We start from the raw sequence: 14,292 nt of genomic DNA, 5'->3' as shown, positions 1-14,292 counted from the left end.
TGGGATATGCTTATAAGGTTTTGGTTTATATTCGTCCAGGACTGCTTGTGCAACAACATCTTGTTCAGCATGCTGTCCCATATCAGAATAGTAACAGAGATATTCTATACTATTACTGACAAGTTAGGCTTCATGGAGGTTTTAAGTACCAGGATTAAACACTCTTCTGAGTATTCCTTAAGGCCAAATGTCTAAGATACTATAATTGCCAGTTGCAATGAGACCTGATATTGTAATCTGTGAGACAAGGAAAACAAATATGGTATGCATTTATGATAAACAAATAGCAATACGAGTACGTTACGATCTGAAATGTACTGCAAGCTCAATCATCTCCAACATTGACACTGTATGTAGCAGTTTGCGACGAGAGAATTCTGCAGGTTTTGCACTGTCTGCCGGCATCAGGGCAGAGGGCATAGTAAGTGCAAGACATGGCGTTGCTGATTCCAGGCAGGTGCCGTAGCTGGTGTAACACTACACTAAGCCAAGGCCGATCAGCAGTGGAAACAGTACAATCTCACCCGAGACAAACTGGGGCACCTGCCTGCGCCCGCACCGCTAATGCGAGACCCCGCCGAGGACTTTGATTTCATGCCGACTCTTTTCCCCCCGGATCTCATTATGAGAAGGTCATCATGAGGCCATCATTGCTGGGAGGTTAGGAACAGATGAGACGATGGACCTCAACGATACATAGAGGTGAACATGTGGCAAGTAGAAATCTTTGTATCCATCAATTCAAATCCATCTGTTAATTAATGTCAGTTTAATATATATTATGTTCCATTGACGTTTGTTGTATGATATATGGTGTGCTGTAGTGTTTCTAGCTCAGCAGTATCATATCTTTGAGAAATACACAACATGGAGTTTAACAAGGCATAACATCTTTATTGTTATACACATAACTTCATCTCCAAAGATTTTGCACAAATCAGTGGGGTAACATGAACCTTGAGATATCAAAAGTCTCGCACAGTTCCTTGTTATATCCTAAAATACTCAAACAAGTACATCTGCCTTTTACATCCCCAAATGGTACATACAGTACAACCAATTAGAAATAAAGAATTTTTCCACTGTCAAACATGATCATATGTGCATTACATTACCAATTACAAACAAGTTATATTCATTGTCAAAATACAGGTGTGCAAATTGTTAGAAAAATACCAACTCATACCAGATTCTGGATTGTGCTCTGTAAAAATCCTTACAAATAGTATATAATAATCTATATATAAATGACTCCAACATGCAATGTTGCATTTCAAAAATTATCCCATAAACAGGCTGTTCTGTTAAACCCTCGGAAAACTCCAGTCTTCACCGTGCTCGTGTGAAGACAGTTAAAACAAGAAAAGAGGGTGTAGCAAAGACAGGGTGAAAAATCGTTATTTAATACATCACATTTGTAATATAACAATGTTTTTTTTTAAATATAGTGTCTTAGTCTGCTTATATTGTCTATTCCACAATTTGAATATATTCTGATAGTTACTTATGTGGACAGTTTGCAAACATCTAACAGACTGAAGCATTCTCCAAATGCAACGTGCTGCTCATTGAGTAACAGACAGTCAAGTTAAACTTCAAAACTGAATTGCAGCAAAAAAAAAAAAAAAAAAAACGAGACATATTAAAGCCCTTTTTATGATGACCAATGCTCACAAACACTTCAGTTGAATTTAATAAATTAACCTTGGTAGTGATGACAGTATATGTCATATAAATAACCACTTTTAAAATCAAAGAAACTCATGCCATACCTGCAACAAAGACTACAAACAGCTACAGTGAGGCAAGTTAAAAGCATGATTCAGGTGATGACAACAGTCAGAATATCCCCCCACAAGACAAAGTTAAGACAAGGATGGCATCTCCCAACCCCCCACCCTCCCTCCCAATCCTCATCTTTTTTTTCTGAGGTAAACAGTAGTACTGTTAAAGACTTATCAAGGCATCTCTCATTCTCCCTGGTGCCATATTTCCCATGGCCTCAACCTGAATAAATTCAACTTCCACTGTCCACAAGACCGTCTTGATCCAGGTTCACAAGCACACATGCACTGCTGGGCTGACAGAAGCTGCTGCCCCTTTGCATTTTCGTGGTATGCTGAAACATTGAAAGCAAAGAATAGAATGAAGGAATTCAAGCAAAAGGGTTCATCGACATGGTCAATGAAATCGACACGTGTAACGAAACGATTTTCCTTCTGATTTAATAAATAGCATAAGACATTTGTTACTTCCCTCTCACAGAGCTAGGTAGCTTTTAAAGTGTGAATCTCCTTCATAAACATAATGCTGGCTGATAAGTAACACCCCGACCTCAGAACCAGTCTATTCAAATGTTGAGTCTGTCAAAAATAAATGGTACATAGGATTTATGTAATAGTACAATAGCCCCCGCCCCTTTTTGGCAAAATATACTATTAGCCTTTCTTTGAAAAAAACAAAACATATTGCACTTTCAGTAACATGAACGTGTAATGTCAAATTACAACTCAATGATTAGAAATGAGTAAAATGTCAAAATAAGGGAAAACAAATGTGTTCACTCATTTTGAGAGGAGAGCTTTCCTGTTTTACTACAAGACTGCAGGTAACCAACATTCAGAGAACAACAACGAACAAAAAAACAAACAGAAAACAAACAAAAAACAAAATGTTAAAACTGTACCATGCACGGGGGAGTGTTTCAAAGCAGTGTACCTGGGGTTACACGAGAAAAATGCAGTGACGACTGGGCGAACAGAGTAAGACTGGCGAGTGACCGTGCGAGCACTGACTGCTGGCAACGTCCATGCCCAGTTTCCTGTCGCAAGAGTGGCGTGAACCCCAGAAAACGCTCGGAACACCCGAGCACTCTCGCGCAGCGACTGTTCCCCCCTCCCGTCCCTCCCTCCCGGCCGCCGGGCTCACATCTCCCCATCAAAACGTCAGATGGCAAAATAGAAAGGCAGCTGTTTGCTCCCGTCATCTAAAAGTGCATCTCCACACTCTTCCAGCAAAGTCTGTCAGCCCACCACTCTCTCTGCCAAGGCAGTGGCCTACAGCGACCAGTGCTTGGATCAGCACGCGTGTGGGTTTCAATTACTTTTTTTCGGACTGTGTATGTTTGGTTGCATTTTTTAACTTTTATTTTTATTTATTTTTTAAAATCTCACTAGACACAACATTTCACCTCGGCTTTCAGAGAAGCCAAAGGATTGCTAATTCACAGGACTGGCCCTCAAGGAGGCCCGTGACAGGTTGGTGGTAGTGAGGCCTTCCTCCTGGTTCTCTTCGGTGTCACGCTGATACCTAAACACCTACGGACGGCCACCCCTGTGTCTCACTGGCGCCATTTTCTTTTTGTTCAAGGCTGGCGATGCAACCATGCCGTGGTTTCACTGCAACATAAAACATTTTGTTAGGCTTTATTTGGCTGCTGGTCCAGTTTCAGACACACATTGTGGCCGACTGGACACACAAGACATGGAGTAGAGAGGGCTATTTATCTTTAGAAACACATTTATTATCCTTATTCAATTTGTGATGAACAAAAGTGTTGGGGAAACTGAACTTACCTGAGAAACAGCATCATCATGTCAGAAAATGGACGAATATAATTGCAAGGCCAATATTCAGCAGCATTACCATAGCAACAAGGATTGAGTTAGGACCCTGCAAAAAAAAAAAAATGACATGATGATAAAGATCAGATATCGCATAATAATCTCCAACAACAAACAAATGATATGTTGCTGCAGTACATCCGAACATAACAAGATTGTAAGAAACCATCTGGACATGAAGGACAGTATGAATGGAATAGCGAGATATTTTGGGAAATACGCTATACAATTATTTTTGCCAAAATCTAATACCAGTTATGTTTAAGGTTGGCATCAATCTCACTACTTACTGTTTCTTCCATGTTTTCTGCAATGTCCATACTGGCTTTCTTTGTGTCTGCGAGGCTCTTTGGCTTTAGGGAATCCTGCTTCCTGAGTTTCGGGTCACTCTTGTTCTCCCGGAGGGAGGCTGGCTTAGGAGGGGGGACACTATAGGACTTAGGGGGTTGTGGGGCCATACGTGCCAGGTCCAGGATACTGGGCTCTTCATCTTTTTCCTCCTCAGGCTCCGGTGGTGGTTGGACCCTTGTAGGGGTCTTCACGTAGTAACTGTGGTACTCGGTGTGGAGCTGGCCATTGACTGGCATTGTCGGAGGATGTGGAGAAGGAGCGGACGCTGGGGTTGGCTGCTGAATATTAGTGGGTTTATTTGAAGCCTCGACGTGCACATGAGAACTCTTAGGGCCATCGGTGACGGCCGGCCTCTCCTCTTTACTCAGCTTTCGACTAGACCGCTCATCCTTGCTGGTCTTATGACTTAACTTCTCTTCTTTGCTCGTCTTGCGGGACGGTTTTTCCTCTTTGCTGATTTTGCGGCTGGTGCTGTTGGCTAGCTGACCTTTCTTCTTGCTGTGGTGAGGCGAGGGGGGAGGCGTGGCTACAGGACTGGTCACAGGACTGGTCACAGGGGAGTGTGGAGGAGTGGTTCCTTTGCGGTAGAAGTGGGGAGAATCTTTATGGGAGTTGTCCTTCTTTTCAACAGGGACCTCTTTAATCTCCACAGGCTCCTTCAGTGGTTGTTTTAAGTACTCAGGTCCTGCAGAGGAGAGAGAGGTGATGCAAGTTAACACAATTAATACAAACCTAAACCATAAGCATTCTTCTTCTTATTCTTTGAAAAGGATTTTGGAAAAAGTTTTAAAACTGTGTAGCTTTCTAACTAGGGATTCGCCTCTCAGAAAAACGGGCATTTAGCACTGTGACTCGAATGTAATGATAACACATAAGGGCACAAACACCTGCTTAGCTCGCACATATCCTGACAGTATCACTTACAGGCCCACCAAGATTTGTATGCCACCTTATTGAGGTTCAGACAATTCAATGTTGACACTGGAAATCGAGCCAAACCCTGAGATTTCTGCCTTGGCCACTGTCCAAGAAGCCAGATTAGGAGAACAGAGCACTAGGCCTGCACTATTGCAATATGGCCCACTGCAATTTTCAAATCACTGCAGGCAAAATTAAGGCAACATTAATTTAAATTGAAATCCTCTTCATCATCATTTCAGGCTAAAGAACATATCTTTGTTTGGTACAGATTCCGGAAAAACGCACACCATAATAATTCTAATATTTTTGTCAATGAAAAGGTGAATAAAGATGTAAAGATTATCATTCAGAATCATGTGAAATGAGTCAAAAATATTTGCAATTAGATATTTCTTCAAAATGGTTGAGCGTCACAGAGAACTCCTAATTTGCGATCCACCCTGCCTGACTGGAGAGTTCCACCGCAAGCGAAATTTGAATCAGAGCTGGCTCAAAGCACAGTTGAACTTTCAATTAAAATATTCATGAATCAACATGATATATGCAATCATTCTGCAAAGACTGGGGGAGACAGGGGAAAATAGACTGATTAATGCAGGGTCACAAACACCATTTCACTAAGTAAGCCTCCTCTGCAGGCTCATTTTTATCATCAGCCATTATCTTTTATCAGCATGTTGTTTTCCTGGAAAGGCCCTTGTCTCATTCATTCTCAGCATCCAACCAACACGGCTGTACAGATAAAGAGAATCGACCCTAAGGTGCAGTGATGCCTAGTTTTCTGTCTAGGGAAGCTCCTACTGTTGGTTACTTCTTTTATCTCTCTTATGAGGTCCTGGGCTGTTCACACAGGTCTGAATGCGCACTGATCTACTCTACTGTATGTACTATATTTTCTTCACGGGCATTATGTCCTGTGATGTGTGGACACAATTTAATGCCTCTTGAATGTGAGAAACATTACACTTTATCTGTCTCTTTATTCTGTACTGAATTAATATGTATTAGAGACGTCAGGCTGTTTCACTTTGCCTCAATGAAATGGTGTCAGAGTGACTAAGAAAGAGACAGTGCTGCTTTGTTTGAAATACATCAGATGGCATGAGCCGAGAGGGATCCTGCATGTCCCATAAAGACAATTTCAAATAGAGAGAAATGTATCTAGAAATATAGATTGAACAAATAAGTAATAAAATAAAGGTAGACATAGAGGAAAAGACTATTCTGCTTGTTTTTCACTCTTCTTCACCCCCACCAGATACTAAATCCTGAGTCAGTGTACGGTGATGTGATTCTAATGTTCAGTATTGACTGAGTTATTGTGTTTTAAAACGGGCCAATTGCAGAGATCAATCAAAAGGATTTACCTTTCATATGCATGACCACTATTAAGTTTACACGCTATTATTCAGTGGATAGTATTTCATTTTGGTTTAGATTTGACACTTATCCTCTCAAGAAGCATTGTACAAACAACAAATAAAAAATAAGTAACAAGTGTTCCCAATCCACTATCACAGTAAACAGCCTTATTAGAATCTTTTGGGCCTCGGTACTCATGAGCCCGAAGTATTTTTTAGCTGCATGGCATTTCTAATTTGTTTCATGACAACCACAACCAATAAGACCCACTACAAAGAGACTGGGGGGACATTTGAACAATTGCGAGGCTTAATATATCCGCCGCGCTTAATTTCACACCATAACTCAATAAGAGTTAGGGCTCCGTGGGCGGGCCGGAGCAGTTTCACTCTGTTTGGGGACAGATTCCTGCGAGGGGTTCCAGGCATTTTCTGAATGGTTCTCGGCTCTAAAATGACCCCCAGCCTCACACTCGTGTGGAAGTGCAACAACGGCAGTCATTAAAAATGGCTTCCACTACACTTCTGAAGCAATGCTGTATTCCAGAACATGCTGAACAAGCTTTTTGTTTGTGTTTTGTAAACACTTTAGCATGTTGTAGATCTTGCTGTGATGAGTGAGGGAAGATCTTTCTTCCAGGTCAGCTGGAACATGTACTGGGACTCAATTACTCAAATGGTGTGTTTGTTTCTTTCATCTACGCTGAGTCTGCAGCCTCCTAGAGAGGGTCATTAAAACGGGCCATGGTATTCGCTATGACCAAGACAACAAATCTCATTTGTACAATTAGCACAAATAATAGCCTTTTTTTTAAAACTCAAATGTAAGTTAAGGGCATTTCATTTATTTTCAGGAACTGTAATATATGGTCTTTTTTTTGCCTCATTCGTTCTCTCTTTAGGGTTACTAGAATACACATTTTTGTTTAGGCTGTGGTTGCCAGTTTGCCTCATGTTAGTCCACAGCATATTTTCTGCTCCGGTGCACTCTTGGCAAAACACACTTGCTGACACAAACACAAACACACACATGCGATCATATACTCTCACAAAACCCAACAGATTGTCTCTTTAAGAGCTAGCCTAACCCCGACTGACCTGAATATGAGATGAAGAGAAGTAGTAAGAGTGTACATCCATGTAGGTGGTATGTTTAATTCTATGCTGCAATATATATATATATATATATATATATATATATATATATATATATATATATATATATATATATATATATATATATATATATATATATATACATATACATAAATGTGTTCAGTAAGTTGTGATCACAGCATGTTCTCTACACTGTTATATTTAATATTCCTGACATAATTTGTAGCTTTTTAGATCTTCTCTTTCTTCCTCCTACTCACACTGGCAGATGGGCAGGAGGAGCTGTTATTGTTTAGCCAGATTACATTACTGTTACATAGGGTGCGTTTACATGCACACTAGTATTTTGATTATTATCAAAAAGATAAGGCTCTGAACTGCGATGCTAATGAGCATATTAGCACACTTAGTTGCATTTGTACTCATACACACACATGCAAATAAAGTATGTCCCTTTGTCTGTAGTGGCTGGCTGTGTCTAATAAGGGCCTTCCTGTGCTTTGTTTGTAAGTGGCTCCATTGCAAAGAAGAACACGGGAGGCCTCATGTTCACGTGAGCTGACATGTGACTGATGGAAATAGAGCATGCCAGAAGTCACTGAGTCAAATCCGGAAGTGGAAAACAAATGATATGTTTCTTGGAAATGTGCCTTTCATACTGTTCTGATGCATTTTTTTCCCCTAAAAATGTATTTGAAAAAGGATCAGTTGAGCGGTATTGTCAAATAATGAATATTCAATATCTTTAAAAGAAGTTGCTGAATAACTTTGAAAACCAGCTGAACAGCTTTGAAATGTAATTTACGGCACCTGCTGCGATGAATATAAAGCAGCACCTGCTCATGTCTGGGTTTCAGCTCTGACAGGTCCAGGTTTTTTTGGTTCCACCTGGTCCAAGTGTACCTTGACTGGGTCAAACAGGGCGAAGTGGGATCCCTGCTCCCCCTCCAACCCCCGTCCTCCCAGCGCCCTGATGACTGGCTGAAGGAAGGGACAGCTGCTGCGCGTCAGCTTATGAGAGTGGCGAGGGCAGGGCCGAGCTCCTCTCAGTGCATAAGGATTTCAGCTATGTCTCCATTAGACCCCAGTGAGCACACATCGGCACCAAATATAGCCCAATTAACGTCACCACTTAGGCCACGCCTTGCTGCTCCCCCTCTGGGGTGCTGTGTGTGAACCAATCATAAAGGTCAGGGTCCCATTCCCTGTGACCATCTCTTCCCTTTTGAAGTACACACTCCCAATCTGGGTGATAATCTGCTATGAGTCTGAAATGCCAATTACAAACAACAAGGGGTTTAGACCTTGGTTGTTACCCTTAGAGGACTTACGAGAAGCTGCGGGATGAGGCTAAGTGAGAATATTTCCCCTGTATAGGTAGACATTGAGGAAGCAGAGCAGATTAGTTTGGGAAAGTCACACAAATTCTGCCTAATGCTTGGTACTCAGATTGAGTGGCTTTGTCTCACTGAAGCATCAGGATAGACAAATTGACAAATACTAAAATTGATTCTACACCCACTTGGAATATTTTAAAACAGTACATTTTTTTCTTTGAAGTCAACAACCATTGTGGTTACTTTGCCAGGAAGCTGCACATAGGGGATACTGTTTGCACATAAACATGGTATCACCTGCCGAAGCACAAAGTAGGCCATTCCAGATTTACATGTGTTCTTGAAGAATCCAACTTTAAATAATAACTTTCATAAACTAGAAATATAATGGATGTATAGGAAATGTCTTTGCTTTTTTTTGTTTGTTTTGCAGGTGCCCGTCTGGCTTTCGGCCGGGCTTACCAGACACTGTTACATAACTGAACTGAACACTGCAACTCAGATGTCGCCCCACGCTGCACATTATTATGACATCGGCTGCTTTCTCATTCATGATCTGACTTATAAGGCAAGGACACTCTCTGCACAGACCTGTGAACCCGGAGATCACCCGACCTGCCAAGCATGATCGCCGTTTTCCACAACACAAACAAGCCGCAGGATGTCTCTGGCCCGGGCCAGCCATTTCTGCGGCTTAGTGGAGGGACATGCTTGACTGGGTCCCATTGTCAATCGATGTGTCACCCACTATTTTATGGTGGCTGTTGGCAAGGGCCCAAGGTCGGCTAGCTCATCGGCCTAAATATATTACAAACAGTGGAAGAAGCAACCAGAACTTACGAGATAAATACAAATAAACAAAAAATGACACGCATGACATGGCACTTATGGCACTCCGATCCATCCAAATGACGACTATAGAACAATTTCAAATAATTCATTCAATATATGAGTTTGCTTTGTTGAAATGAAAAACGTATCACCAAAGATGGGTTGATCATTTTTCCAATTTTTTTCATGTATTAGCTGAAACAAACACAGGTCTCCTAATGCTTCCAGAAAAAAACAGAATGAATCAATCGAAAACAATAAGGTGATGCTCCATTAAAAACTCTTTCTTCTTTTCTGCTTGTCCTTTCTGTGCCCTTGTGTTCCACCTCTGATCCCACCTCTTTGACCAAAAAGGATTCGTACCCCTGACTGTTTGCGTAGTAATATATTTCCGGCATTGCCTTGTAAAACTCTGCTTACCTTGTAAATTAACTAAACAGAGTAGAGTCGACACCTGACCCTGTGAGCTGCTGTATACTGTGGCAGTGTGCCTGTTAAACCTCCATGCAAGGGAAAGATGAGAACTACTCGGTAAAGGGCACAGTAGGTTTCATTGACCTTCACACATACTGTACCTGTAAGACAATTCTACACTCCACTAAAGCACTTAAGTTTGATCCAAACATAAAATCATTTTGCTTTTCTTACTTGTTTTTGACAAAATGCAAGGCGACAAAGTTTAGCAAGCTGTAAACAACTTGCCCTTGAGAGCAAAGGGGAGGTTTCCATTCAGAATACACACACACATAGGCCCCTATTGTGGTGTCAGAAGTCATCCTCATTACCTCTCTAGTCTTTGATTACAGTCCTGGCACTGTATTATGGAACTGGGTAAATGTCCCACTGTCTCACAACTCGTGAGTTAAACCAGGCTTCTGTGATAATCTTAGCAAGGAATGCAACTTCATCTCCGGGTCAGTCATGTCTTGTCTAAAATGTCCGAAAACCTTGTTTGCATTCATAGCCTGCCAGGAGTTTATGGAAATGTAGCCACCAGTCAAAGATAGTCAAAGTATTGTATTTCATTACACACTGTGACCTCCCTGACCCCTCAGTGCACATGCAGTCCGAGTGTTTCTTTCACATTCAGAGTGAGAATATATCTAGTATTACTGCTAAGGCTGTCTGATGTCCACACTTTGCCTCTCGGAACACCCTTTAAATATCACACGGGTGCATGAATACTTGTTGTTAAAGGTTACCTGGTTGGTAGAAGTTGGGGGAGAGCTCCCGAGCAACCGTCCTGGCGATTTCCGAGTCATGCACAGCAGAGATGGCGGCCTGGTCTGCAGCCTCGCTTTTTGTCCTGGCATGGGCCGTTCTGGAAGAAGCACAATTAGAGACTATATTAGAGTTGCACGGTAACTCCAAGGTAAAGACAAAAAGAGGATGTATGGCACCATGTTTGAAAGAAGTGTGACCGATATCTAGAAACATAAGACGATTATTGAAGTGACCATGTCATCCATGACATTTACATCATCATCAGCTTTTCCCCTCCGACTATCTTTTTTCTCTTTCTTGCGCCTCCTCTACTTCCATACCTCCCTCTTTCTCCTGATCTTTGAGCTATATCACTCCGCCCGTCCCTCTTGGGGATAACACAACACCTCCCCTTGTGCTTCTACCGCAAATCCAAATCCTGATTTTCCAAATGGAGCGCAGCCACATCCAAGCAAGACCTTAATCCAGTCTGGAGCACTGCGCTGCTGCTGAACCAGAGCCCAAAAGGCACACACACACACACACACACACACACACACACACACACGGTACAGGATCATATAAAAGAAAACAATGTTCTCTATTAAGAATTACCCCTCGAAATGTTTCATTTTCAAGAAGGTCCTCAACAACAAAGGTGTGAACATGATGTCTTAGTTTTAGAATACATATATGTATATAAAATAGTGAGACAGACAAAATCAGGAGGTCATACTCAAACAGAGCATTAAAATAGATCTTTCTTTCATACGTTATAGAAAAGTATTCATGTCATTATTGAGATGCACAACTGAACCTATAGTAAGAAGACAGGAAAAAATATATGGATCGAATATTTAGAGGTAGATTATTGCAACCAGAGGGAGCTTTGAACATGAAGGCATTCTTAACTATTGAACAACTGTAATATATATATATATATATATATATATATATATATATATATATATATATATATATATATATATATATATATATATATATAGTGATGGATAGGTTTGAATCCCATCTGAAGGAAGGTGTTTTTAACTCTACTCAATAAACCTACAAAAGTAATGACGATACGTAGCCTTCCCAGCAGCAAGAGAAAAGCCTGCATCCACATCTGCACTATGCTGATGCTCAAAAACCAAAAAGGCAGAAGAGTAATACATTGTGGAAGCAATGTGGGCTTAGCATTAGCACTGACAGGTATTATGGCAGCTGCTCAACAAATCCCATGAAAACTTAACCGTAAGATACTGTATATGTAAACAGATGCATCATTACAGGAGGGCATATTCACTTGCAAGGATGATGCTACAGTTACAGCACACTGCCGCCACCAGACTCCCTTCAAAAAACACATAATTATGCAAAGATATGCATCAGTTAAAGCTAGTGGATTAGTCACTCACTGTATGAACAGCGAGAGCGCCTCTTATACAATACATGACAGTGTAACATGGAATGCAAGGATCCAGATGGACTGTCCAAGTATCACTATAAGTATTGACAGCTGTGCCTTGTGCCCTGCTTAACCCCACTCATCCATCTTCCTCTCTCTCTTTCTTTCACATCCCCTCTTTCTTTCAATCAATGCTCTTGTTTTTTTTGTTTTTTTTCCGATCCTTTTTCATCTGTCTATTGACGCTGCATCTCCTCATTCTCATTACTTCCCTCCCTCTCTCCATCTTTCTGTCAGAGTGACCCCAAAGGACAGATGTCTCTATTTCCGACTACTTCTCTGTCCTTGGACTCTGGACTGACCTGTTTTTTATGCGCTGGGACAGTAAGACATTAAAATGCATTTGGAGCCATATGCTGGCTGGAGAGAGTCCCTGCTTCACCCACAGACAAAGGACACACTCAGGCTGCGTTAACAGCCTCCTAAAAAACACTGACCAGCTGCAGATAAAAATAAGATCGAAGAAGTTATCACACAATGCTTTGCTTCTTCCCATGAGTTATTACAAACATAAGAATTTCAACGGCGTGGCTAGAAGCAGCTTCATAGTCTTACTGAAGAGCACTTCCATGTTTAAAATTGACATTAAAGCATTCCAGTTACATCACACTACTGATATGTATACCGTAGACATCCACTTGCCACTCATGCTGCCACAAGGACATACATGCTTCTATTTCTGAAATGTGTCAAATGTACAAGCAAACGAAAGGACGCTTGAATGCGTCATGAATGCATACAACGTGCCCGTGACATAGTCGAAGGATTTTAACAGTTCCCTTTAGGTAGAGTGGGCATAAAGTCACGGGCAGACCCGGGAAGCGATGCAGACTGTTCACAGACAGGATGTCTGGTCGTGGGAGGTGACAGGCAGAGAATGATGGGAGTAGAGGTGTGATCGAGCGGTGGAACAAGAGTGAAATGAGAGGCGAGAAAACATGGGCATGTGGAGCGAAGAGACGAAAGGGTTCGTTGGTTTTCTTCCAGGCTTCGGAAAATGTCTTCTTATGTTCACTTTTATTATAACTAGCGAGTGACACCAGCACCTTCCACAATGCATGGACTGTTAAACAGGCAACATTTAGATTTTTTTCTCCAATTGAAGGCAGTGTAAGAAGCGATAAACACAACGTTGACATATTGTACATCAATATGCACTGTCCGGCTTTTTACATGAACAAAAAAAAGATAAAATGTGTGCAGAAAGATGATAAAATCCTTCGTACAGCTGAGGGAAATTGCGTGGTAAGGGTTCATCGCTTAGAGAAACCCCTTTCTCACTGCACACATTCTTTTGTTAATAATAAAACATTGCTTGCAGCAGCTTTAATATGCATTCCCCTGCGGACTTGCGGCTTGCAATGACTGTCGACAATGTGCAGGAGGACGCAAAGAGACGGACAAATGCTTTTTCAGGCTAAATTATGTAATGCATTGTCACACGTACAAGGCAAAACAAAGTCTGGGTAAACAACAATATGCAAGCTGACGATTGACCTCTGGAAAAGTTTGAGGTTCTGTTACTTGTCAGCAGTCTGCAGCCTCCCTACTTGAAGCAGATCTGCCTCTGAATATAAAGCAACACCTGTTCATGTCTAGTTTTGGGCTCCGCCGGCGCTCCTGTCAGGTTGAGTGCTGGGGATGGGTCCAAGCAAATCACGGTATTTAAATCCCAAAATGCACCTGCTGGCACAAATGCAAATATCACTCAAACACACCCGCGCACCATTTTGTAGAAATTTGGACAAAGTGGAGAAAGGAGCAAATGCTTTGAGGCAATTGTTTTGGACCACAACACCGCTTGGTTGTTTCATTACTGTGACAAATGAATTGCTTGGTAAAGTGTTGAGTCAGTTTGGCAGTGAGTGTTGCTGGTGCGGCTCTTTCTCTCTGTGTGTCTTTGCGTGTGTGTGAGATAAAGAATGAGGGAGGTAAAAACACAGACCTAGAAAAAGGTGGCAAGGAGAGCCAGAGCTGCAGAGAGAAAGAGAATGACACCCGGGTATTTAGAACTGCTGAGTTATGCATCTCAGTCCCTCTAATTTTACTGCCGGGTTACATTTCAAACCCAAGCTCCCATG

At 41.6% G+C, this 14,292-nt stretch overlaps 1 protein-coding gene across 2 annotated transcripts in view; it reads right to left on the bottom strand.

Annotated features, from left to right (window-relative positions):
• Positions 1–873: 873 nt before the first annotated feature.
• jph1a (junctophilin 1a) overlaps positions 874–14,292 on the bottom strand; it is a 28,927-nt gene continuing 15,508 nt past the window's right edge. For both annotated transcript variants that reach the window (XM_068581495.1, XM_068581496.1), the window contains 4 exons: positions 10,743–10,861; positions 3,914–4,659; positions 3,576–3,672; positions 874–3,398 (listed from right to left, as the gene is read on the bottom strand). In XM_068581495.1, coding sequence (XP_068437596.1) covers positions 3,592–3,672; positions 3,914–4,659; positions 10,743–10,861 — 946 coding nt within the window. In that variant the 3' untranslated portion in view covers positions 874–3,398; positions 3,576–3,591. The remainder of the gene's footprint in view (positions 3,399–3,575; positions 3,673–3,913; positions 4,660–10,742; positions 10,862–14,292) is intronic.

Source organism: Clinocottus analis, unplaced genomic scaffold (genome assembly GCF_023055335.1).
Source record: "Clinocottus analis isolate CAN_PGR_092001 unplaced genomic scaffold, fCliAna1.0.p SCAF_18, whole genome shotgun sequence".
NCBI classification, from domain to species: Eukaryota; Metazoa; Chordata; class Actinopteri; order Perciformes; family Cottidae; genus Clinocottus; species Clinocottus analis.
This window is presented reverse-complemented; position numbering and strand designations above follow the sequence as displayed.